This window comes from Melampsora larici-populina (assembly GCF_000204055.1).
Source record: "Melampsora larici-populina 98AG31 unplaced genomic scaffold MELLAscaffold_74, whole genome shotgun sequence".
In the NCBI taxonomy this organism is placed as follows: Eukaryota; Fungi; Basidiomycota; class Pucciniomycetes; order Pucciniales; family Melampsoraceae; genus Melampsora; species Melampsora laricis-populina.
This window is the reverse complement of record NW_006768838.1, coordinates 392,140-419,584: the sequence shown is the minus strand read 5'-3', so window position 1 is coordinate 419,584 and position 27,445 is coordinate 392,140. Positions and strand designations below refer to the sequence as shown.

The 27,445-nt window shown below is 41.9% G+C and overlaps 4 protein-coding genes across 4 annotated transcripts; 1 reads left to right on the top strand and 3 right to left on the bottom strand.

The window, feature by feature from the left end:
• Window positions 1-346: 346 nt before the first annotated feature.
• Window positions 347-1,166, bottom strand: MELLADRAFT_112967 (uncharacterized protein; the record flags this gene model as incomplete). Its single annotated transcript, XM_007417537.1, has 4 exons — window positions 347-496; window positions 594-793; window positions 876-998; window positions 1,082-1,166. The coding sequence occupies 4 exons, from the start codon at window positions 1,164-1,166 to the stop codon at window positions 347-349; spliced, it is 558 nt and encodes a 185-aa protein (XP_007417599.1).
• A 12,704-nt stretch (window positions 1,167-13,870) lies between these two features.
• MELLADRAFT_68813 (uncharacterized protein) lies at window positions 13,871-14,958 on the top strand (the record flags this gene model as incomplete). The annotated part of the gene is made up of 5 exons (XM_007417498.1): window positions 13,871-14,029; window positions 14,097-14,165; window positions 14,267-14,459; window positions 14,596-14,768; window positions 14,845-14,958. 5 exons carry the CDS (start codon window positions 13,871-13,873, stop codon window positions 14,956-14,958), a joined length of 708 nt encoding a protein of 235 aa, XP_007417560.1.
• Window positions 14,959-21,694: 6,736 nt separating this feature from the next.
• Window positions 21,695-22,102, bottom strand: MELLADRAFT_112965 (uncharacterized protein; the record flags this gene model as incomplete). Its single annotated transcript, XM_007417536.1, has 2 exons — window positions 21,695-21,894; window positions 21,916-22,102. 2 exons carry the CDS (start codon window positions 22,100-22,102, stop codon window positions 21,695-21,697), a joined length of 387 nt encoding a protein of 128 aa, XP_007417598.1.
• Window positions 22,103-22,726: 624 nt separating this feature from the next.
• MELLADRAFT_118368 (family 71 glycoside hydrolase) lies at window positions 22,727-25,669 on the bottom strand (the record flags this gene model as incomplete). Its single annotated transcript, XM_007417535.1, has 11 exons — window positions 22,727-22,952; window positions 23,053-23,292; window positions 23,387-23,578; window positions 23,662-23,741; window positions 23,824-24,373; window positions 24,479-24,539; window positions 24,643-24,732; window positions 24,804-24,874; window positions 24,978-25,219; window positions 25,279-25,456; window positions 25,554-25,669. The coding sequence occupies 7 exons, from the start codon at window positions 25,161-25,163 to the stop codon at window positions 23,576-23,578; spliced, it is 1,041 nt and encodes a 346-aa protein (XP_007417597.1).
• Window positions 25,670-27,445: the final 1,776 nt, after the last annotated feature.

Here is a 27,445-nt window from a genome sequence, read left to right as displayed (position 1 = left end):
TCTAGCAAAGGATATACCTTAATCGCTCGGAAGTGTGTGACCTCAAATGCACATCTCCTGGTGCAATAATGTAGGCGGATCTTTGACTACGTGTAGCAGTTAATGCCTACAGAGTCTTGCGGTGAGGTCTATTGGATACATTTCAGTGCTTGGTCTGCAATGTCACACTAAAGATACTCTCCTTCTTGACCAAGGTGATGATATTATAATGGGGGAGACTGAATTATTACTAAACACACGACATACAACCTAACTACTATCAGACATATAACCTAACTATCATATAATTGTCCCGTGATTAACTTTAAAAATTAAAAAAACAACGTTAGGAGGGCCTCTTCCTCACTTATGATCCAATCAACTCCTGAATCGCGAAATTCCATTGTCGAGTCACTGGATCTGCTCCAACCTCCTTGACCTGAGCCGCCAAGCGATCTGCTAGATCATCGCATGCTTGCCTTTGACTAGCATCCTGTAAACACCACTGAGTCTCTGGCTGCCATAAAGAAGAGCCAAAAAGAACGCGGCATAAGTCGTGTCTACACTCAACAAAGAACCAAAGTGCAAGAACGTAGATCAGATGTACAGCTGACACGAGTCGAGGAAAAAATTACAAGGGGGACCCACGCTACTAGACCAAAGCTAAGTCCAGCCTGATGACCGTAATGACTGTTGGAGTTTTCCGTCCAAAAGAATTTGATAGGCTCCTCATGAACCCGAGTTCGAAAGAGTGAGAGAGGTTGCTCTATGAGAGCCCCTTCGATTACATATGTCTCCAAAGCATGCAGAACACCTTGATTACAGATATTGTCGATGGTCAATCAAGTGTGGCCGATGATTTCTATTTCCAAAGATGTCAAGAGCAGGGTACTGACTGTCTCCTACCACGTAAATCTTGCCGGAGCACAACTTGATAGGTGGGCGGTCGTCAGACGCAGTTGAATTTACTGTCCCGATTCTACCGATTGAAGCGCATTGGATGTGTTGGAGCCAGATGACTGATAAATCATCGCAATGAAAAAGTGAACGAGCTCATAAGTCAAAATCAACTTGGAACTTCAGAGGATAGATGGATTCGTACAAGTCAAGATTAACAACCAATGACATCCTAGGAAAGGTTTGATAATTGTTGTAGGTCCACGAGTGCATGTATTGAAGATGTCCATGATTTTTACTTTTCTACTTCCGACCAGGGTGTTGAGAATCGTGATAGCGTTTCGCTCCTATCTGAGGTTTCTCGAAGTGGGCTTGATCTATTGAGGTTTCTCGAAGTGGGCTCGATCTATGATAGGGAAATTTGAGCGCAAACCAGCATTATAGGCACTGGATTAACATGATATCATTTGAAGTTAGATAACAACTTTAAAGCTTAAAAGCTTTTGGTCTTTCAGCGTGTGCAGACGTCACAAAGGCAATAGGTGACAGGGGGGTACAGATAGGGTGTGTGTGGGGGGTCGAGTGATGGGGAGATACGTGCATAAACTAAGCAGGAGTGGATTTTCGTAAGCAATTCACACTCTTCAAACGAAAACGAAAATGGTGGAGGGGTATAGGATCTGTATGGATCTAAATAGTGAATCGATGGAAGGATGGATTGACAAAGGTATCGAAAGATTACGACTAAAGCCAAAGTCAAGCTGGATTGATAAGCCGGTCCCGCTCTGATAAATTCTCAAATCTCAGCTTGGCTTCTCGAGAAGCAAGATGTCTTCGTCGCGCGCTGGAAAAGGCATCCTTCGCGTCATGTTCGAGCTATGAATATGATGCTGTATGGAAACATTTGCATAGTAATAGGAGAGTGCAGCAGATCACCGCTGAAGCCTGCTGCCTAGCATTTATTGCCAGGAGAACAGACATATTTTTGTTTTGGCATAGCCAGCTTTCGTAGAGCGGTCCCGAGATGAGATAGTGTTTGGCAAGATCATAACGGGTGAATGGTATACCAAATAAGCAAGACAAGCTCAAAGATTGTTCGCATCTCAATTGTCACGGGCTCTTGCGAAAGACGAGGCTATGACCAACTTAGCAAAGTCCCTCGCGCCAAAGGCCCGAGGCTTGGTTATGAGCCGTTTCAGGAATGTCGGCATTGCATTTGACCAGCCTCGTGCCGTACCAGGGATGACAACATCACCAATCGAAATGTTACTTTCCACCATAGACACAGTTACAAAATCGTGATCTAATTTCTTATGCTTACACTTGTGTTGGAGGTCTGTACATAAGATGAACTGAAGCCGTCCTACCCCTCATGTACCATCAAATCGAATCATACGTCAGATCGGAGGACAGTCAAGATACGGGTTATGAAAAGAAGGCCGCGCACTATGCCACTAAACCATCAGCGGTGGTATTTTTTCAAGATTGGCTTCTCTCTTTTTGCTTGTACATCTCACGGTTCATCGCAGGCCTCTGGATGACGCCAGATACCCTCCTTCCTCTCCTGAGAACCCCCAACTGATCGCATCCAGCATTCTTAGCTCAGCACAAAGCGATCAAGAATACAAACTGGGATAAGGTACATTTAAGCGATATTTAACTTTATTTTAATTACTAGCTATATATGCATCCACAACTTGAGCTTTGTACTCTGCCATACCACACCTGATTATCAATCTAGAGGACGGGTATCTAAACCCTCGCGCCATACAGAATTATAAAGTAGTGACCCAAAATCGATTGAGTTTGGCATCAACATAATTGTAGTACTACTTAAAGACCTTTGAAACCATCCAACAAATTGGTTTTGACTGGTGATTTGGCGGTGCCGGAAAGTATGCCGGAGTGAAGATCATGTTGGCCATAATAAACTTATAGTATTACCTTGGTATTTCTCCAAATATTAGCGTGTGTGCGGATATCTCCTCTCAAGGGTTTAGAAAAATACTTGTTCATCAAACAGAAACATGCTCGTTGTAGGATCCCCCTTAATTCTTCTGCAGGAAATAATTTTTTGCATTGAATCGCATCAGATCGTGGGCTTCACTCATCCTGGTGAGATTGAAGGTACTCAAACAGTAATCTCCCCTCTGCTTTTCTAACGACTGGTCTATACTGGTCTATCCTTCTATTCACTCAGAAATCCAACCATGTTTAGTTTCTCTTCACGATTTATTTACCACCTGGCTCAACGGACAACAATTGAACCAGATCATCTTCATCATTTTTGTGCACATATGTCCATCTGTTCTCTTGTTCAAAGTGTGTGTTTTTAAGTGTATGGCCTGATTTGATTTCATGCAATGTGCACTGCCACTGGTGGCAACCCCCGACCCGCAGCGTAGGTCACTGCGTGTAAACTGCGGGTGCGCTGGTGACAGTGCATAGGGATTTGCCAAAAATACCACCGCGCCGTTTTACACCGCAAGGGCCCCGTCGTATTTCAGCCACTGCGCAAAATCACACCACAGCGCAGCCCAATTCCCTGCTGGGGCCAACTGTTTTCTCCCGAGAAATCATAATTCCTGTGCAGTGGTGGTGATGTGATATGCAGAGGACCAGTAGGTTTCTATCCTTGGAAATCCAAGGGTCAATAAGCTTCATAATCAGTACATTTAGGCCTTGCATAAAACAGCATGGGGGATTTGAACACAGTGAAAGCCTTGTAACTTGTAATAGACACTCAGAATGGTTCAAGCTGACTGATTGACAGCTGTTTCAAGAAAGATTGACCACTTTTTTGTGAATCAAGTTGTCACCACAGCAAGCAAATCCAGACAAAACTCTTGTTTACAGGTGTTGATTTTTCTGCAGTCTCCAAATTAGCAGAGAGCCAAAGGCCTGGTTTGGGACTGTGAAGAGATTTTCAAAGAAGCTAAATTCTTGCTGAAACAGCTGTATGCCCTCTGTGTGATTTGTATGCCCAAATTTCAGATAAATGACGGGGAAAAAATCATGTACACATCCCCAAGCCGAGGGTTTGTAACTTGACCTGAGCCCCAAACCCCCCAAACCTCACCCCGCTTAGGGTAGGGGCACAGGGTCAGCCTCAGAAAAATAAACCTACCTGTGGGTTCCAGCCTTGAACTGGGAAGAGTTGCAAAAACCAGCACCCAGCGTGGGAATCTGCGGGAGATGCATTTCAAGTCACTGCTTTCAGCTCTTCGTACACCTTGTGATTGTGGGATCTGGTGAATGTTGAGACCACCTTTCAAACACTGTGGTATGTAGACCAAGGATTGAACGGTTTCATCAACCTATTTGTTTCCATAACATTTGCTCTCCATGCCTTGCAAGCTTGCAGCTTCAGTCATTCATTTGGCCAAGGTTTATCAATGTGTTGTTCTTTACAACTCCAGTACTTGTTACCATACAGACAGAAGCTAAGGCTATAATTCTTTTCACAATCATAAAAAACCAAAATCAAGCATATATCAACTTTGCCTGCGCAACTTGAGCAGGATCAAAAAATTGGGCAACTTCTGTTGGAGTTGAGACAAGCCCTTGTACTTTGGTTCTATCCAGGCTCACTGCTTATTTGCACACATGTGATAACATATCAGGGAGTCTTTGGGTGGGGTCGGGACAGGGGGCGGGTGAGTGTCCTGAGACTTGGGTTTGGGCTTGGGATGGCCACTCACTGTGTTATTTGGCTTGGGGCTCTGGTTGATTTGTAACCAGTGATTTTTTGACCAGTCATCCTGATATCCATGCTCACGATCCAACAGGTTATTCAATGGTTTTGCAATGGGTCCAGGGGTCAGTCAGAACTCTGGAGCCCGCCAATAGTAGGACAAACCGGCTGGTTTGGGGGTTGTGTCAGCCCTGGGTACATATGTATGTACCCAAAGACTAACTTGTGATATATATAAACACCTTCAGAAACCTAATTACATGCACATAGAGCTTACAAAACATATGTAACATGTAATAAATCATATATATATTTGAATTACATACACACATACATTTGAAATGATATGTAATATGTAATAAAATATCATTTACACCTCATAACTCAGTGTCAAGAGTCAAAATGATTATATTACACATTACACACAACATGTATATGTAACCGAGTATTATCAGTAATAATCATAACTAATAATGATAATCAAACCCTAAACCAAAGTATGGATGTAAACAAATCTCACCACAGTTAGGTTTGGAGAGGAGAGTATAAAAACCCCTCCTCTCTCAGCCTTCAGGATTTCCCCCCAAGCTTTATTACACACTACTTTTAAGCACATCTTAAAGTTCTACTGAAGTAACATCAAGAGTCTTATAAAGATAAGACTAGTGATATCTTCATACGTTAATCTGTTCCCTGATTAAAAGTAAGTAATACCCTTCACTCATATCAGGATTCTACTTCCCCTAAGTAGAACTCTCCCAACACTCACAGCGCTCCGCTCCTCTGTGCTATATGCCCTGTTTTTCCAAGCGGAGCGGTTTTGCGACAAGATCTCAAAGCGGTGCGGCAATAAAAATTGCTCTGCTCCGCTATGGGAAAATTATAGGAACAATGGCGACTCAAAGCGAGGCACAAAAGGTATTTTTTATTCTCACCTTCTTGTCTTCCAATCTTGATTGGTCTGCCATAGCCTCAGAGATACCGATAGTCAAGCGAGTATGTAGTACATACACAACTGAAGTTTGATCAATTTCTACAATTGCTATTACAGTATCTGGCTCAAGTTGTAAACCTGATGATAACAAAAAAGCTAGAGTGGTCTTTCTCAATGAACAAGTCTCTTATCATCATCCTATCTCTTGTTTTTGGTACAAATTAAGACCACTTTCTCAAGATGAATCGGATAGTTCAGAATCATCTTTGAATGGCATTTATTGAGGAAGGTACAGATTTCGCATTTCAGCATTGGCTTGCCAAGTAAATAGACATTCAGCTCATGGCAAGCGGTGATTGAGTCTGACAGGGGAGCCGGAGAAGTGACTTGAGCCATACTGGACAATTGACTAGTGCAGAGAACTTGAGGATCAGATGAAAGGTCGGGCTGATTGCTAGTTGTATCCAAATCCAGCGAATGAATTTCCGTCAGACCAGGAGGACCATTGGATTTGTAAAGATTTGGCCAATGGGAGACATGGGGGCTGTTGGAGTTCCGAGTCGGGGATCTTTTGTAGAGCATGCCTCCAAGCTCACTAGCTGTTTGATCGTAAAGGGTGAAGATGTCATGCTCGTGAAAGGGGTCAGCAACTGAACGGATTTCAGAAGCACTGAATGGCTTTCGGACGCACTGAACGGCTTTTGGAAGCCGGAGGCCAGTCTGGAGTAGATGGATCAGAGTGTTTGTTGTCAGTTGGATCTGGATTATGAGTTGGGTCAGGAAATGTATATGGCAAACAGAGAGTAGCAAGACTGTCTGAAGTTGTATCAGGTCCATCTTCAGAAGACTCTGTAAATCAACTGATAAAGGAAGATGAAGCTGAATGTTTGAAATCATACTGCTACTGGTTTGATACACATCATTTTTTCATCTGCAAAAGTAGTTAAGTCAAAAGTCATTGAAGTCAAAATATTTGAGTTTAATTGGGTTGCATATCTTCTTTGGTTGATCATTCCAATTTTTGTGCTCACTTTAAAATTTAGAACCTCCATTGAGAACAAGAGAAGCTAAAAGATTGAGTGCTTTGTTTTCAAGGGCGATATCACCATATTTGAGTTCCTTTTTGAACCATGCGACTGGTATCTTCTGGCCTTTTGAATAGCGAGAACAATCAATTTTGTGTTAAATGATAGATTGAGATGCAATACAAGTTCACCAACCCAGTTGCTTGAAGGTTGATACATTGGAGGTTCATACATTGGAGTTTCATACATCAACTATATGTCATTGGACCTGCATCTGCACGCTATGGGTCGCTATGTGGCCCCTTGGCGCTAAGCGCTTGTGAGCGCTCTGTCACCACATAGCACTGTGGAAATCCGCTATAGACTACAGATGTCCAAACCGCTACGGTGTTTGGGGGTAGGACCATAGCTATAGCAGGGAAAACGACCCGCTATCTGTCCAAAACCATAGCGTGAGCGAAGCGGGCGCTGTGATACCGCCCGGCCGCCGCTATTTCGGGCGGAGCGCCGGTGGCGTTGACTCTCCTAGGTTGGTGACCATATAACAACCCAAGGTTGGTGACCATAGAACAACCCAGGTTGGTGACCATAGAATAACCCAAGGTTGGTGACCATAAGAACAACCCAAGGTTAGTGAACATAGAACAACTAGTCTAGTGAACTTTAAATCACTCTTTACTCTGTTAACCTGAAGATTAAAGGAAGGAATAGGATCCACCCTTCACCATTCATAATCATATCTCATTATATTCCTTTCCTCATCCCTTTCTTTTGTTTATAATTCTTTGCAACTACTTTTATATTTGCAATATAAATCTATTTACTTAAATTATTAGATCCCACTTGCCCCATTAGTGAGCCCTGAGTACTCAAGCGAGCACCCAACCCTCACAGGTTGGATGTGGATAAGGGAAAAATTGTGTCTTGTCAGATATCCAACATACAATGAGTTCATTGGGCAGGATGACTTTTTGGTATTTTGAAGATACCAAAGCAGTAGGAAAAATAGAAAACCCAATAAGAAAAAAATCACAATAAAGGAAACTAATTACTTACGGCCATAGCAGGGGTCTCAACACACTCAGCCATATATAAAGGACCAAAACTTGATACCAATATTTTGCATATAAAGTTATCTCAACATGTTGAGGTGCAAGACTAGATTGCTGGGGTGCCAAGATTATTTTAGTGATGGTAAACACCCCTCCAAGGGAAAGCTAGTTGTAGGGAATGCCAGAAAACTCATTGCCATGTTGGCCATTCCAGGATAGATGTTGACATGTTCTTTCCAAAAATCTAACACAATTGTGTCACATCTTTCCAGATCTTTTCCAAGGTATTGGTGGAGCTGGGTTTCAATTAATTGCTCCTGGTGAAGATCTTGATTGGCAAATATTGAATCTTCAAAGTATTGTGAAGTATATCTTGTTTGCTCTTGTTCTCTGGCGATAGTTGCAGTAGTGGTTGGGCCTTCAAGTTTGAACTTCCTGGCCTATTCTTCAGACATCATCCTAATGTTTGAAGAGTAGATCATTGTTTTAAAAGCTCATTCCTTTTTCCTTTTTTTCAATTCTTTAAAATATGATCAGTAGCTATTCAAAATAGCAATATCAGGAAGTGAGATCTTCATACTCACTTGAAGATATGTCAGCTTATGAAGCGGATACAGAATGGTAGCATGGATTGCTGTGGGTTTTGCACGAACCTTCTTGAAGTATTCTTTGAGTTTCTTTATTGTAACCTTTGATGTGGGAATCAGTTGATTCTGATTGTGTCACTAAGCTACCTGAGATCACATTCACATCAGTAAAGATTAATGACAGTCAGTAAGATATAATAAAGATATATCCTACTGATTTTATCCCATGTATGACTAAAATGTAGATTGGCACCACTTTATGCATTGTTGGGTACTTTGATTTTCAAAGTATTTCTGTTGATTCTGAGTGGTTCCAGAAACTCACACATCTGCTTCACATAAACTCACTCAAGAGGAAAGAGTGCTTATTTCTTGAAGTCTGAGGCCTTGTAGAAATCATCACATGCATCTTGTAGAAGAATGAGTCTTTGGAACATGTGATAGGATCAGTTCCATATTGTTGGGACATCAGCTACAAGTCAATCCGCAGTGTCAGCATGTAACTTTGGGGGTGGCATATCTTCATTGATGATTTGGTCTTGAATTAAGTAGTTGACAGCATCAAGATCATCTGTATTGGCAGGATTGGCACCATTTAAAGCTGAAGCATTCTGAGTGTTAGTACAAGCTGGGTTCTGTACTGCAGGGTTAATGACAAGAGTCTTAGAAAGTTGTTGCCTCAATTTGAAAATGATGGCAAAGGCTTGGGCACATTGAGGGGTGGACTGAGTACATTTGACTAGACCATGGAATCAATGGCAGATCAAATCAAGAATAACATGAGTCACATTGGGGGGGCTGACAAGGTTATGTATATTTGTTGTCAGTTGAGAATTGCCTTCATCAAGAACTTCACCAAATACTTTGAGGCTTTCTTTGGAAGCAAGTTTGATTATGTGGGCTACACACCCACAAGCTTGAGTGCTTTAATTGAAGTTAGTTTCTTCTGACATTCCAATGACTTGTCCAATTGCAGAATTTGTACTGATGTTGTTGGCCGTCATTGAAGACAAATTCTTAGTGAGATCAATTGTTTTAAGGGAATTGATAAATGACACCGGAATGCTTTTTTGAAGCCAGTTTTCCTTGGGCTGGCTTCCTCTGGAAGGTTCACATCTCATATAAGCTGTATAGAGACACAAATGACTGGAATCATTTTTTAAAGACTTCAGAGATATTCTGAAGCCAGTTTTTGAAATTTACATCTTTCTTTGAAAACTCCCACCAAGAGTACCCAATCCAGTGCAGGAAGCAGGAAATATAATGCAGTATCCTGATTGTTCATCAAGTTGGGGATCAAGCAGAGTGATCAAAAACACACTTGTTTGAGTCATTGAAATGAAAATTAGATATTGATCAAGCACTTGGGTTTTGAAAGATGTGATTGTCAATCCAAAATCTTGGTACATACCACACAGATCTGGATGATGACAAGTGCCTGGATAACTTGACTCCAATATCTGTAACTCTTTGGCCAAATCACTTCATGCTAAACTTATGGAAGTCCCTCCCTACGTCACTAGCCAAGTTGACTTCATACCCACAAGGAGAGGGAGAGACTTGATCAACTCAACTCGTGAAGCAAGAGGGAGACTTTCATGAGTTTACCTTGAAGCCAAAATCATACTTGACTCATGTTCAAAGTCTTCAAATGTCTTATCCACTAAACAACTGGTCACTCACCTATCAACTCCTCCTAAACCATCACTTACACACCTCCTTGATCAAATTTCTTTGATATATCATGCAAGGATGTGATCAAAGAAAAGTACTAAGCTTCAACTCTTATGCAATTTCTAATATTTGTTGACTGTGTCTCCTGCAAGAAAGGTTTCTTGTAAACATTTTTCAAAGGGATGCACAAAAATGTGGTGTTGCATTCAGGGAAAGTTGGCTCCAGAAAGCTTCAGAATATACTGGAAGTCTTTACAAGTCTTGTGCATCTGTACACAGCTTGTCCAAGCTGTAAACTTTCTAGAGGAATCCAGCCTAAGGAAAAACAGCTTCAAGAAAGATTTCAGGCTGTTGTTGTTTATCAAGTCCCTTTTTTAAATAATCAAGTATGATACTTCCAAGATTGTTTGCATGATTCATGTGCACCTGGATGATGAGGATTGATTTCAAGCATCAATATCAAGTTTTTCAATCATACAACATAAGATAAACCTTAACTTCTTGACATGGTCTTCAAAGTGATAGTATGCTTGGCACATGTATTGAGCTATTGCATAGCATTTGACAAGCATCCCCTTGACTTTAGGAGTGCATAGTTTCTGGAGGTCTTGGAATGATTTTCATTCCATTAAAAGGAGTCTTGCATTTCTCACATAGATTATTTAAAGATGTACATATTCAATTTTTCCATTGTATAGGTATGTAGTTTTGTTTTTAAATCAGTAGTTTTTATTCTTAAGTATCAAATAGTGTCTACAAAACCTTGCGTTGAAACTGCCATAGTTGAAGCCTGAGGCTACATGTGTCAGAACAGTGCGGGGGGGCAGTAGGCCATAGGTTGTGTGACCAAGTAGGCTCTCTGTGTGGTCAAGTGCAGGCGCAGGAGAGGAAAATGAAAAACATTCCATGGCTGAAATAGAAATTTTTCATTCAGAAATGAAATGTGTCAGTGCAATGCCAAGTGTGTTGGTGTAGAGACCGTTCTTAAAATCATGATAATTGAACATCATGGGCTATGTTGTCTTGGTCTTTGAATGTAGGGAAAAGGGAAAATTCAAGACTTACTGAGTGAGATGTCTTGACCTTCTTGAATGCTTGAGTAATGTCAGATTGATTTTTTGAATTGCTGTTGCAATCATCATGCTGAGACTTGAGGTGATTTCTCATTGATTTACAACTTGAATTATTATCACAGGTCATTTCTCTCTCACACAATTTTCCATTCTTCATGATACAATGACAATTGTTGAGTTGTTTGCCCAGTACCTTCTTGAAATATATCCACACATGGCTTGGTTGGCAACTGGTTGTATTTGAAGTCTCAGTGATATCAGAATTATCTACTTGAGATTCTGAATCAGTTGTTGTTCTAGAAACACTGTTTGTGGCTTGAGACTTTGTGTAAGATTAATTTGATGATGATTGAGAGGTGATAATATGATTTAAGTTTAATATGGTGATTGAGAGGTAAAAAGTGATTTGAGTATTCAAAGTTCAACTCTTGTGTGTGGACTGATTGGGTAGTGGAGGAATCAAAACAAAAGAGATGATCTAGAATGAAAGCAAGATCAGATCAAATTCAAAAGGCAAATGTTGAAGTGGAAAAATTACAACTAGATCAAATGGAGAACTTGAAACCTGTAAATTCTCAAGTGAACACGGAGGGCAAGTTTGCTCAAAGCCTATCAAGTCTTAGCCTTTCTGCCTTTGATTGAATTATACCAAGTGAATTGATTATCAAGCAAGTGATTGAGTGTGATTACTATCAAGTGAGTTGTAAAAAAGCAAAAAAATCTAGAAATTTCAAGCCAAAGTTCCAGAATTTCAGAAGTGCAATGGATATCCTGTCATACACCAGATCAGATGTTGGACGCATGGATTTGAAAAAAATCCAATTGGTCATTCCTTGCAGGACAGATGGCCATCTTTTTCCGTTGGTTTGGGGTTCAAGCAAGCCAGGATTCACCAGGTTGTCACCCAATCACATGTTGATTGACAGGTCAAGGTGTACTCCGGCACCGAAGATCCGACAGATATCCGTTGGGGCATCCGTCGGATCCGGATGTCGGAAAGGGTTTTGAAACCATCCAGTGACTGGATAATCTGGCGGTATGGTTGTTGGAATGGCCTGAACACGCCAGATACTGCAGCTTATGCGTGTTGTCAGGGACCCGGACCCAGTGTTTTGGCTGGATATCCGGCGGATCAGCCAACGGATCTGTATGCCGGAAAGGCCTTTGACATCATCCGGTGGCTGGATAATCTGGCGGTTTGTTTGTCGGAATGGCTTGAACTCGCCGGATACCGGCTGGAGAACACCTTGATTGACAGGCGCCAAATCCCTGTACAACACTGCTCTCATGGATTTCAGGTGGACTAAATTGTTCCAATTGGAGGGCTACAGTTGTCTTTTCTCTTCTTTCTATCTCTTTGTTTGTGATTTTTCTTGATATCTCTGGCTTAACTCAATCAAATGGATCAAAAGTGATATGAGCAATCAAATTGTTTCAATATATAGCTCTCTTTTTGAGATTGTCCCAGTACTACTGCAGAAACTGAATAATTAAATACATGAACCACGTGGAGAGGACTGTACATAGACAGCCAAAAAGATACAGGGATCAGAGCCCATCTATTAGCACAGTGTACATTGCAAATGTGCTGGACGTTGGGTGAGCTCCAAACATCATGGACAGTGCAAATTTTTTGTGTTTCCCCAAAAGTACGCCTGCCATACGCAGATTAGATTGAGCCAGACAATGCATGTCCAACCTTTCTGGATTGTCCAAGGATCATTGGAGGGTATAGCACAACTCAGGGGGCTGAGTATTTTGCAACCAGCTTCATGCATGAGTCTCACTTGCCTTGAATGGGTGGTACTAAGTATGCAAAGTTTTTCACTTGCCCATGCCCATCCCAATAAAAAAATTGTTTATCTTATCTACAGAGCCTCAAATATTAACAAGAAAGAAGGAGGAACATGAAAAAATACCAAGCTATGGAATAGGAAATTCAAGTAGACAATTGGAACATTGAGTTTCAGATTCCAAGTTTGTCAAAGATGTGAGAAACAAAATAACACACATCGACATCATCAAAGGATCCTTGGCACAAGATTACACAGACAAATTGAACAACACAGCTCTAACTAATAAAGATGGAACTCAAGAAACATTAACAAACCCTGTATCAGCATCAAGATCAGGTAACAGTGGTTAGAAGACAAGAGGAAGGACTCAAAGAGCTACAGAAAAGAAGATGGAGATGCAAAAAGAAGCATAAGGCACTAAAGGTGAAAAGAAAGATGGTGATGGTGGAGGAAATGAGAAAGAAAGAGCAGGCAAAAGTGAAGCTGATGAAAATAAACCGGCGTATAAGAAAACTCAGCACTGCCACCGCTACACTCATTTCAATCCAGGTTCAGGTGCCAATAACCTCAACTGTTTGACCCAATGTGTTGTAACTTGGACATTCAGCCTAAGTGGATTGTGGTGATAGCTTGTTTGTCTTTGGGAGAATTCCCGCACAAATATTATGGATTGCAAGACGCTTTAAAGGCCTTGTTTCCAGCTCCATCATTTGTCAGAAGCCCCTTGAATAGCTATTTGATTGACTCTTTTTGATCATATTTGCTCAGAACCAGCGGTCTAAATTGAATTTAAGCAGAAGTCCGAGAGTTCTATTATCCTCTGCTATGAGAACGATAACCTACTTATCGCGAAATCTGGAAGCTGCTCCCACGGCATCTGCATGGAGATCATGATCTCGCTTGATAGTGATTTGGTGTAGGCTGCGCTGGCGCGGTCATAACGGGTTAGCCTCGGTCCGACTTGGCAAAAAGGCATTCCGCCGGACAATGGCTGCATCTCCAGACTCCTGGTCAATTTGATAGGAGAAGGGTCTGCCACTGCCCTGGCAGATCTGCGAGTCTAGTCGCGTGACGTTCACGGAGGGCGTTGACTTGATAAAAACAATGCAGCCTTTTCCATGGATAGCAGCTCATCGTATCCATAGATCTAGTCATCAAGATGTTAACAAACTTTGTAGCCCTCTTGTTGCTATCAAGCGCTCGATTCGTCATCTCCCAAGAGCGCGCACTCCCTCGCACAGTTTGCTACTCCTTTTGGGAAGAACTTCAAAGAAGACCCACAAATACCCCGTTCATGGCGCAGGGCCAGGTCAGGATGGTAAGCGCAGCAAGGATATACTCATGTGTGCTCACGCGCTGACCTTGATCTTCTCACTTATATCAAGATTCCAGGTGAAAATCCCAACCTCGCAACCTCACCGTCTACCCCAAACCCGTTCAAAAATCTTATAGGGGTACGCATCGCCGATTTTTAAGAGTGCTCTGGGAAGACTTTACTCGATCTGATGCCTGACAATGAACCACTCTTCACAAAATTGGCCCTTGGCCAAACCAGAGTGTTGAAGTGTCGGGAGACGAAGAAACCGTACGCCATGCACCCATCTCCCGCGGTAAGCCCAGTGTTGATGTGTTTATTGTTGCATCCAGATATGTGGCCAACCCTACACCTCAAACTCCGTATCTGCCTGTCTTTGGAACGGGGCTGTCGATGAGGACCCGCAGGCTACACACACAGGCTGGCTCGAGTCGTGAGTAGTTTTCTCTTAGTAGATAAGTCTGCAGCGCCCAACCTATGATTCTATCTTGAACGGGCACTGGCAGTGTTGATAAAAGGAATTGCTTCAAGAGACTGTGAGAATCCTTATGCTTCATCTTAGTCATCAGGGTACATCCGACTAAATGTTTCTCGTACTATGCGAGCCAGTCTTGTAGGCAAAGTTCGGCAGACAGCTGCCCCAGGTAGTCTGACTGTAGTCCCAGTCGTAGATGGCTGTACGATGCATATTCCTTCATCTCGACCCGATGTTGGCTGCAAAGAGCTCTGGTTGACCAGAGGGGTAAGTCACACTTGTCTTGCGTCTCAAGACCACCCGACCACTTTAACTTATTTTCAATTACTTTTTCTTTCCAAAGGCTTTCGAAGCTATCGGTGCAACCAAAGAAGAGATGGATTCCAAACAAATGCTCTTGGAATGGACATTGCAAGTCTCTTCAATTGTGCTTTTGTCAGCATGTATCTCATACTAACTCCACTTCCGCGGCACTTGTAGCCTGGACGCACCCAACTAGATTGAACCAGATGCAAATGGCTGGGTGCAACTTCGAAACACAATTGGCTTCTCTGACGTGTTATTTTTGCAATTGATCACACTCCTAGCTTCTCCCCACTCCCAATTTCCCTATGATCAATGATTAATTATGAAGAATCAATCACAGCCAAAAAAGCTGAAAATTTAGATTCTCCCCACTCCCAATTTCCCTATGATCAATGATTAATGATGAAGAATCAATCACAGCCAAAAAAGCTGAAAATTTAGACTATGTGCAGTCTCTATCTTGTACATATAAACATATGACACAGAGTATAGTACAAGTTTCTCATATATTCAAATTTGTCTGTAGTAATCAACCATCCATGCATCTTTGGACTACGCCTTGTTCAGTTCTAATAGTTATCTTATAACTTTCTTATCCAAGGAATCTCATTTTAGGTCTTTGCCTTGTTGACCAGGTGTGGGCAGAGAAACCAAAGGCTTGTACATAGCGAGTTGTACAGAAGTACAGTCTGAAATGATTATAATCAAAGCTAAATAAAGGAAGGATTAAAACTTCTCACGGTGACGTACCAAAGTGACCTGAGTTTTATGGGAGGTCACATCAAAGGAACGGTTAATATTTGTCAAAAGTGCACTGTAACATAACTGTGAGCTGAGGTCCAAAATATCACTTTTGACTCTTGAGAATGAATTATAATCACCCCCCACGTCCATCAAGTGGTGTGTTAGGTTGTTGCTTTGTTCTTTTACACAGTGGTGTGCGCTTTCCTGTGTATGCAGAAGATTGATGGGCAGCAGTTACAAGTGGTATGTTTATACTCAGGAGGGAAAGGCAAAAGCTTGCCAGGAACCAGTGGCTTGATTATAGTGGGTCTTGGTGGGTGTGTACACAGCATGAAAATCAGGAAACTAAAAAAACAACTGAAGGAACTAAAGAAAGTCAAGTGGATGACAATAACACCAAACAAATGTTATAGATAACTAAAGGAAAAAACTGAAGCAGATATAGGTTCGGGCAATAGTAGCTTTTAATTGCAGGTTTGCTCTTTGACATCTTTATCACACCTGATGAGACAAGGGAAAATGCATGGGCCCTATCTTATATGGTAAACATGTGTATGCCTAATCTAAATATGTTTTTGAAATTCCAGTCTACTTTGTAGAGTTTTAATCCCTTCTAACCTTGCACTGGGATGATAAGGTCAGAGTGGGGGCACCCACTGTACTCCACACCGGTGGTACCCCAGTGGGAGTAGAAATACCCATAATCCATTTTGAGGGCTGTGTGGAAGTAATGTGACACTTTGAGAGTGTGGAATACTCAGAGATTACTGAGAACAGTATACATATCACCAAAAAATACTTTTTATGAGCATTCTGCAATTTACAGAACACTTGTAGATAAGAAATCAAACACATTTCACATAATGTGATTTCTCAACATTCAAGAAAGCACTTTCTCACAAAAAAGTGCTTAAGTGAACGCGGCCTATGGGCAAATTCACTTACTTAAGCAATTTCTGGTGAGAAATCACATTCTGCAAAATTTAAAGTGTCTATTTGGTGGTGTATGTTTCATTTTTGCATTAAAAATTTTACAGAATGTGATTTTTGGTCAGAAATTCCTTAAGTGAACGTGCCCTTAGAATGTCCCAATAAATCGCTTTTTATAAGCATTCTGTGATTTCTAGAATGCTTATAAATAAGAAATCAAACATATTTCACAGAATGTGATTTCTCAACAGTCAAGAATGCGAATTTTCACGAAAAAGCGCTTAAGTGAACATGGCCTAAGTGAACACGCCCTAAGTGATAAAGGTAACAATTTCTCATCTTCAGGCCTTATTTCATGTGCAAAATTTATTAGTCTTGATACACCACTATTGTAATTAATTGAGGTTGTATCTGCCCAAACTCCCAATAACATGTTAGTTTGTACAATATCTTCTCTCCACTTTGATTCACCCTTTTCATCTTGAAGAAAAATTCCAATATCTTGCTTTTCACTTTTGGAGATATCATACTTTTTCCAATGAGCTTGCAAGGTCTTCTGGCAAAACAATTTCTAATCTAGTTCTGATCTGATTTTCTTTGTCTGAAAACCTAGATAAACTGTTGCCATTGTTATTTCTGGATTCCACTCTTTCTTTGGTTATGTCACACTGAAGGCGTAGAAGTAGGTCTGGGTTTTCTTCCGCTCTTTGTTCACAAGGTCACTTGTGGGTTGTGGTTTGCAAATAGTTGAATCTGTGATAGTATTGTCCATTTTTACCCAGAAATTCCGTCCTCTCACCTCAGTCAAAAATTGCAGCATTAAGATCCCTAATACCCATATAATCCTTTCAGTTTCTACCACTGGGATTATCCTTCTAAGCTTGAAAGTGGTCTACACTTCTCTGCAGCTTTCAAGGTCTCTTTGAGATTTCAGTGACAAGAAGTTTTCAATGTTTGTTTTGTTCAAACAGTTTAGCCAACAATAAAAGCCTCTTATATATGGATTCATATCAGCAACACTACCGCAGTTACTACTGTTTACAGTAAAGTAATAGTAAAGTGCTTTTTTAAGTATAATTACCTTGGTACCTAGTATTGGTCTGCCCATTACTTTAATCCCAGGTCCTTGGGATGGTATTGTCAATTCCAATATGGTGTCAATTAAAGTATCGAAAACCTGATACTTTACCCAGGAGTTGATGGAGATTGGTCAAATATTTGTCCCATTTAGGCTTATATATCTATGGTGATGATATTGTGGAACAAAGACCAATACAGTATTGAGTATAGTAACAGTATTTCTTCAAGATACTTTACTCAAGTTATTGCAGTTTTTGATACCTTTTAATACTTGACCAGGTATCACTGATACATTACCAGTAAAGTAACTGTGACAGTGTTGATATTATGCAAAATTAGGGCTGTGACCCAACCCTGAAACTTCAGGGCCGGCCCCGGGGCCATATTTAGCCCTGAGGGAGCCCAATGACCTCTGAAAACTGCTCAGGGATGATCAGGGCCGGGAAATAGTGTGAAGGCGTTTTTTTGGCAAAAAAAAGAGTCGGCACCCTGGCCGGGTCGGGCGCCCAAGCCGCCTGAAGCGCCCACGGGGCTATATTCAGCTGTCATCAAGCAGGATCTGGATGCCCTGGGGCGCGTGCCGTCAGCTCCATGAAAGACGTCGGGCAGAGTCGGCCGGGCAGGTCTGGGTCACAGCCCTAGGCAAAATGTACATTGTGTGCAATTTTTCTAATTAAACTGTCTGCTTCTTTTGGGCTACACAGTACTATTTTGTCTAACATATTGATTGCTGAGTCTAGCCATTCTTTCAACTTTTTGTCTGGTATCCACACAGTTTTTTCTACACCATTGAGTATGAATCTGAGATATTTTTGCACATTGGAAAAGTCTTGTAACTTCTCTTGGTTGGTTTTTATGCCCATTTGTGAGCTTAATTTGACTGCCTCCTCTAGTTAAAAGTTACTTCATTTTTCCGTACAATCATCTTATAATCTACCCACCTGAATATTCTATTGATCCCTAGTTGTTTTGGACTAATTAGTCTCCATGCATGAGCCATGTGCACCAATGTACCACATCCAGCTACTCCTACAAAGGGTACTGCAATGTCCATCCAGATCCCATTGTGAAAGTCTTTTATAGCTGAGTAACTCCACTCCTCTTATTTTGTTACTACTTGTCTACAAGCCCTTTTCCAATCATGTATTTCCATCTCTATAGCTTCTTTGAAATGTTTGTTGAAGTAGCTCACCACTGCATATAAATCCGCCAACAAATTGTCAAAGTCATGATTGTCAACCATGGTGTTCACCAAGTGGATGTCTTTGTCTCCCACCGGGTAGGATAGATGATCATCTGTAACAATCTGTTCTTATTCATTATGCTCCCCAATGGATTTATTCTGATGGAAATCTGCTTTGCATGCAATTCCTCATGGGTGAGTGGTCCAAACCCTGGTGCCTTCTCTCTGTATGAATTTTGCATAATCTTTTCTTCAACAGCTGACACAGAGCTATAGCTATTGGGTTTTCACCATCTCCTGCTTGGCAGGTTATGATCTGGGGTACCTTGAGTAAATCTCTCTTTCAGACCTCTTATCACTTCTTTTACTTCCTTCTCCAAACCACATTTTCTTGCCAACAATGTCCACTCTTTGATATTCATTATCTAGCTTTTGATGGCCACTTCCCATGACTTGCCAAGGGTTCTGTGAGTGTTTCTGTTTGAGTATTGTTTCTAGGAGTGTGTACTTCTATTGCCTGTGCCAAATGGGTTTTCTGGTCTCTACTGCAACCCACTACGGGCTTGTTTTATTCAGTGGTAATGTTCTCTCTGACAGTTAAGTTTGAACCTTTATTCAATCTGTCCTCCTCACAAATGGTCTAATGTTGAAGTAGACTCATCCAAGTTGCTCTCTCTCTCTCATCATATATGTGTTTTGGTATCTTTCTGAGCCTGTCATATGCATTTTCATTTCAAGACCCTACTCTAGTCCAAATAACACACAAGCAAAGATGAAACTGAACAGGACAGCAACTCACTGATATACTGACGCTCCACTACTACCTGCTATGGCTTTATAAGCTCCTTTCAGGGATTCAAAAGCAGCTGGTCTAAACTTTGAGACCACCACCCCAATCATGACTGTTGTTGGAGCTTGGTTTGTGGTGTTTATCAAACCCTCTCCTCTAGGCTCTACCTCCATTTACTCTATTACTTCCTTGTGAATTGCTACCATTTCCATTACTATCTCCACAATCCTGATGATCATGCTGACTATGATTGAAGCCTCTGTAAAAGCATTGGACTTGTGGGTCTTGTGTCTGATGTCTTCCACTTGGGGTGAGATGTGACAGCGTGCATCCTCCGGGTACAGCTGTGATCTAATCATCACCGTTTGAGATCAAGTTCCAGCCTACTTGATATTCTCTAGTCCTCCTCCTACAATATACAGGTTGTCTGTCAGCCTGAGACTCTAAGTTGTGGCAGATGACTGGTAGTTCAGAGCTGAATGGTACTTACAAAATGTATTCTATCAAGTTTGAGACAATTATTATTGAAACTTGAGGGAGATTATTTTTCAATTCTGTGTAAGTAAGTAAAAAGAAAATATAGTCGTTACATATAGTTGTCTTAGGTGTGGAATGGGTACTGCTGCCTGATACTAATCAAGGTGCTGTACACTTGACTGTCTTCTAAAGTGAATACAAGGAGAATGATCTGGCTTTAGGTCACACTTGAGTGCGGGTTTGATGAAGCTATCATCAAAAGGAAACAAGAGACTATCTACGGTATCAATTCAATAGTAAGACAACCATCAATTGATAGAGAGATAGCCAGTTAAAGAAAAACAATGTCCTTGATAGGAAAGAAGATATGATAAAGGATTCTAAATGATAAGAATGCTAGATAGTTCTTCTTTTGAATGAAAGATAAAGGAAAAAGTATTTTGATATAAAATACTAATTCAAAGATGAGGTGCAGTAAAAGTGGTGTGGTAAAACTATTAACGTTGTTGGTTCTAAAAAGGTTGTCTCCTTCTTCACACAAGAAAACATCTTTGCTTATATATTGAATCCATAATTCTCTCTGATCAAGTATGTCAGGGTCTCTTGTTGTGCGGTCATCAAGGCTCATATCTGGCATGCTGAAACCTGTAACACATACTCCCTGTTTTAGATCACTAACACTCCTTGGCTTTGGGGTCTTGGCATTTTTGAGCTTGGTTTCCATTGACTAGTGGATCCTTTTACACTGGATCTGCTGTTCTGACAAATGGGAGTATTCTAGAATACACCTCAAGGCTGACATTGTCAAAGTATTGGTGATCTCTGTTAGCTTTGGAGCCTGTAATGTCTTGCTCTGCTAGTCTGTCATCTTGTACTCCTGCATCTGATAGTGTGCCATCTGGTAATGTATGGCTACACACATTGGTTCAGTGAGTTCCGTTTTACTTTAGTGCTGGGGCCCAAGCATTGAGATATTTTGCTTTCATTGCTAAGACTATCTAAGTCTCAATGCAATGTCTTCTAGATGATATTCAGTTCTGCAGTATTGACCATATAGATTGAAAGATGGTGAAAACATTAAGAAACTTTGGTGCCATTTTCTTGGAACTTGTAAGCCAACATATGATAAGACATCTGAGCAGGAATTGCTCTGTTTTGTTTGGTTTGACTTATGTGTTTTTTCTGCTAAAAGTCATGCTGAACAAGTATTGTCAAGGGAATGTATCTAACACAGGCTGTAATTCACTATTGCAGCATGGTGATAGGCCTATCAGTCTATGAGCTAAATTTTTCCCTGGGTTCATGGTTTTTCTGATCTTAGCAGGTCTGTTGGCAGTCTGAGTCCTTCCTTTTCTTTGCATTGCACCTGATTCATATTCTGAGGACTTGAGGACTTGAGGACTTCTTCAGGACTTCAGGACTTTCTTCAGGATTTCAGGACTTTCAGGACTTCTGACCTAGCTGTGTGGCTGCAGTATGTCCAAAACAAATTGCTCTAATCTACTGAGGTTCACACTTATCATCTGATTCAACAATATGACCTGTCTTTGCATCTTTGCCTCAAACAAAATTGTGCTGTGGAAATGATGGTAGTTTCATGCGGTGAACATGATGGGCCTCAGAAGTGTGGGAGGATGTTGTGTATACTTTTGTTTGGGATAGAAGTTGTGATTTTATTCTAATTTAAAGCTTACCTAATGGAATGGTATGCTCATCTTCATCACCTCCACCATTGCTTTCTTCTCCATTCTCAAATTCACCTCCATTTCTACCACTCTCTTGATATGTGCTCTCCTCCTTCTTACTACCATATTTGATATCTGGCAGATCATCCTTATCTCTGTGTACATCTTGATCATTCTCTTTGTTGTCAGTAGGTACTTCTTTTGGTTTACGTATTCAACCTTTCACTACACTTCTTGTTTGTTGAGCTGTTGTCCTACCACCACTTCCTCTACCTCTATTAGCTTTTACTCTTCCTCTGCTGGTACTTCCTCTTTCCTGTTGGTTCTTCTCTTTTTTGAAATTTGGTAATAGATGATCCACATCTTTGTTCAGATTTTCTGCACTTCCTTGAGTTTGTGTTGCCATTTTTGGTTCCTTCTTTTTGAAAGATGAAATGATTTAAATATCTTTATTGGAAGTATCCAGCTTAAATCTTTGGATTCATGAATTCAAATCTGAGCTGTATGAGTGGTCCAGGGTGTCAGGATTGTGGAGATGAAATTTTGCACAGTTTGTATTGCCTATCTTCTGAGGAGCCAGCTATTGTCCTGGCCCTATGTTCTTGGACTCATACACTGCTTCACTTGTCCCAATAGAACTCACAGATGATGTCATGCCTTTGGCCACCAGTGACAATATTATGAAGATTTTTTCTCCTCAAATTATGTTTTTCCCAAATTTATCTCCCTGGGGCATCTTCAATATTTGGCAGAGCAGACACAGTATATCTGATTTTGGCACCTGCGGTATGATACATATCTTGGCTGACTGAATTTTAGACTGCATGTCCACTGTAGGCAGGTGTTATGCAAACTGTCATGATATGATCCATGAGAAATCAGGCAGTCTATGTGATGCTTTACAAATTTTCTAGTTGTTCAGTTCCCATTCTTGTCCGTTGATCTATTGCCAAGGTACCTCTGCCCACAATTTAAGCACAGATGGCACTTGAACCAACAGGAACAGAATTTTTCATGGATGCAATGTTTAGGTTGTAAATGAAAGGCAGCTGGTCATTGAAGAGTCTTGTTCCTTGGATGGAACAATCTATATGCGTATACTATGTACATGAAAGGAGAGATGAGTTCAATATCAATGAAATTAAACGATATGAAGGCTCTCAAATTCATGAGTAAGAGTAGAATGGTGAGGGTTTTGGGGAATTTCATTGAAGACATGCCTCCCAATCAGGATCGTGGAAAAACTGATCTACAATCTGTAAGCGCGAAAGGGATAGACAAACCCAAGATCAGTCTTTAGTACATGCGCCAAATAGACAATAACATCACTGATTTAAAGAAGAAGAGGAAACATACTGGGTTGAAGTCGTAGGTGGCGGGTTGAGAGGTAATTTCAACTTCACTTTGTTGCAAGCCTCCTACGTTTGTTCCATTGCGATACATACGAATCACAACGGGGCCGTCGGGAGAAGCGGGAAAAGGAGCCACAAAATGGTTCATACCCGGTTTGCCCGCAAAGATTAGCACAGTTGACAAATTCCGTCCCATACCTACTCTTACTTCTGCGTCTTGAGAAAGATAAGCGGTTACGTATACCTGAGTGAAACATGAAATTAGCACAATTAGCCATAGTAATCCAAAGTCAAATAAAGTACAGAGCAAAGATATTGAAAGAGACTTGGTGACTAACCTCATCTGAAAGCCAATCAGCATTGGGGGGTCTACCTACCATGTCCTTTGCTGCGACAGCAGACTTGGGATGCAGGCGGTATTCCCAGATAATCAAGTCTGATCGCTGAAGTGTGAGTTTTCCCGTCTTGTACACCTCGATATAAGGCTTGGTTATCCTTTCCCATGGTAGGTGATTTGCCGCATTAACCTACTGCATTTGAAAAATTATCAGTATCAAATGGGTGCCACAGGAAGTTGAAAAAAAATCAAGGATGAAATTGGGGTAGAATTGACCCAGGTAGTTGTGGCTGGCTGAAGTTGAGTAGAGTGTGGCCGTGCACCGATATAACTAGACTCCCCAAAATCGTTATAAGCTAAACAAATTTCCGAGTCATCGGGTTCAACTTCACAGGTGATAAGTGTCTTCACAGAAGACCAGATATCTCAAGGACTCACTTGATACTTGAACAAACTTGATACTGGATATCGCACTCACTTGCGCCCATCTCTGAGCGTAATTGTTGCCAGTGTTGTAAAGAATTTGTTTATTCAAACTGCTTGCGCCGTAATTGGTGAATAGGGCGGGGGAGACATTGGACATGTAGGATTTTTCGGGACCAAGTTTACTTATCCAGTCCTGCCACAGACCACGCAGAGTTACATGAGAGACGGGACATTTCAGCATGATCACAAGAGATAGATAGTAGGCTCTTTTCAGACTGGGTACCTTATCGGTGGCATCGCTAACTGGATCTGCCGTCAGACTCCAAGCGCTATTCCAATGATAAAGTCCATCGACGCAGCTCAATACCGACTTGATGTCAGAAGGAAAGAACGCAGGAATAAAAAACGTCCCAGTCGTATTTGCAGTGGTTAAGAGGGAACGGAAGTAATCCCAACCTTCGCAGACTGTTGCCCTTCCGAAGGATCCTGGATATTGATCTCCAGCAAAGGTGCTGATGAAAGCTTTACCGCGGTATTTGAATTGTGCTGGATGGTTCACATACTGTAAATGTATTCAGGAGATACGGACATCAGCTCAAGTTCTGAGTACGTGGTTCAATCACATTGGGGATGTGAGACTCGCCGTGCGATGAAAGCATGGACATACATTGTTGACAAGGGCAGCCAGTTTTGCCGCGTCAGCGTCGCCACTTTGGGGCCAACTAGTCCTGCGAGTACACAATTTCCTCGAAGCCAATCGAAGAACATTTTGGTTAGTAGAATGACCTAATTTGCAGGTGGGACAGTACCAAAGCCATGTGGGACACACACATGTCGAGACTGAGGAACAGTTGGACTTTGTTTCCAAGCTGAGACGCGGCCTTGTACGCAAGTGCGACAGACGCGGATTGCCAACAGTCTCTACAAACATAGGCACCCTTTTTGGATTAGTCCAACTAGGCTAAAGAGATATGAGTTTGAAATCAACTCACGGTCCGAGATTCAAGGCAACTGCATCAAAGCCATCTTCTTGTATATGCATTAAATCTGTTATCCAGTCAACCTAAGATAATTGTGAGGATAGATAACAAGAAACGTCATATTTAGTCTCGATTTCGAGAATAGTTTGAGCTCGACATAGAATCCGAAGACATATGTAGACCCACCAATCGATAGCTGTAGGTGTTTCCGACCATATGGTGGATGAACGCATACCTCTCCTCCGTGGCACGCCCTTGCGCGCTTGGATGATCATAACTAGCTGAGAAGGCACCGACTGCTTGCGGCAGGATGAAGGAAAGAGCTGATATCACCAAGAAGAACGGCCAAACGCGACTGCACTGATTCTTCATGATGCGATCTGAAAATAGCAAACGGAATAAGAACTGAAAGTTGAGGAGTATGATTTCTGAACTCCCAATGATTAGTCACATTCCTCTATACCTTGACCAAGATCTTCATACACACAAGATGATTTCAATTTTCCACGACGATTATAAGATCTCAAAATCCGATTTACTCCCCTCAGAATTTCCAAGTTTCCGACCGATTATTGGGCGATGCTCCAGTTTCCTCTCAAGAACCTGTCGATCTTCCTCAATGAGCTTTGTCGGATTTGAAAGAGATACGATGACCAAATGGAACGCTATGTGGAATGTAATACAATACTTTAGATGAGAAAATCAAGTAGGAAATAAGAGAAAACAGAGGCACAAAGAGCCTATTTGAAAAAAGGTACATACAGGTTCAGTGATGAAGCAGGTTCTTATAAATCAAGATATAGCGAGCTTAAGAGAGGACCTTCCTGTTTCTTTGATCTCGTCTCGATAGATCAAAATCGCTATCAAGTGAGCTCGAGCGTATTGCTCTGGCAAAAAGTTCTCACCAGTTCACCACCCATCGTTCATCAAAAGGGTGTCACTTCAAGGGTTTAGCGCAGTAAGTGAAAGTAAACTTTTACCCTAGCTACTAAGTACAAGACCTCTCACACCATCCTCTCCAGTTTATGTGCAGCGCACACGATCTGCTTTTGGTTTTTTGATTTTGAAGCTTTTTGGTGGCGGAATCGTGTTGTTTGTGATTTTGTTGTTCGATGACGCCTTCTCATGAAACAACACCATGTGAAATTATCTGAAGTCATAGATTTTTGCACACTTGACTTTGCTCTCCGATCCTGATATTTCCAACCTGGTCAAGATACTCAATTTCTCAAAAAATCACAAGAGGAGCGTATGAAATTTCGAGAATCAGTATTGTGTGAAACAGCTTGATGCATCAGAGTTGCATCGCCTTTGAATGTCCATCGCAGGCGTGGGTGTGGAACTGCAATGCGAGAGCGTCTTGTTTGAAGATATTCACAAGGGAAACTCTTTTGTGCCTTCTGTGCCCCTGTTCGCTTTGAAATCAGGACGGACAAGAAAGGTATCGAAGACGAGATTGGCCCAAAATGGCATTTCCATCGTTCGCTCAAAGCTTTCAGCAAATCAAACATAGAATATCAAGCTAACCTATTGCAATTGCCCGTGTAATGTATTATTGCGTACCACATGTACTGGCTCGCTCATCGTGAGCAAAGGGACATCGGAGAATCGACACCGCGCGTCCCCGATGCAAGCAGCGGCACCGCCATTGACGGCTGAAAGTGAAGCCTGCTTTTCTCCGTGGGATATACAGTCAATTCAGAGCTTGTCACAAATTGCCCGCCAATTTGCTGGAGTTTTGCGGGCAACTTTGGTCAAACTTTTGTACAAAATTGACCGTATAGGGTTGATGCTTTGAGAGGATGATCGCGGGAGGATTCTGTCCCGAACCAAATTTTCGAATTTAGTCACGTGACCACCTCCGTGACTGCGCAAGCAGTCATCCAACGCATTCTCCTAACTTTTCGAACTCACCTTTCCACTCTACCATCCCCTTTTTCTCTCACTTCCACGTCTCTTCTAGCTCGTTTCGCGCGTTAGGATGGACATCGAACCACCGGACCCCGGTCAGCAAGTCGTCTCGACTCCTAGGGACGACGTGTCGGTGTACGACGACGCGACGGAGGCTTTGGGCCCAGCCGAACCGCCGGCTCCAGCAGCGACGAAAGCTCTCCCAACTCCCTCAGCACCTTCAACTCGTCAATCGACCGCTCTCAAGAAGGTCATCCTCCCACCTCTCTCAACCGAAGGACCTAGTCCTTCTGTTGAATCTACCCCGGCCTCGCGTGATCGGAAACGAACGCGTCTCGCCACCCCACCGATTTGTCCTCTCATCGAAGCAGATGAGCTATCGACCACTCCACGCTCGGCTCGTATAGCCAAACTGTTTCCAGGGGGCCAAACATCATCATCGAGGCCCCTTGACGGCCTGATTCAACGTCTGATCGAGGTCACAAAGGCGACTCTCGTCCCCAAGTCCAAGAAGACCAGTTCGATCAAAGTGGATGTCGAGTCGGCTGCCGACATCCTCTTGCTCACGGGTCTCATCAAGGAGCAGGCAAGCATTGACGCTGCCAGTCGAACCGTGTTCGATCCAGACCGCCCAACGGTCACCGACCCCACCTCCTCTCTTAATTCTGCGTTCGAGTTCAAAGTCTCAACGATCGCTGAACGCGTGGACGGCTCTCCGAGCACATGCGAAACTGGTGGCTAAT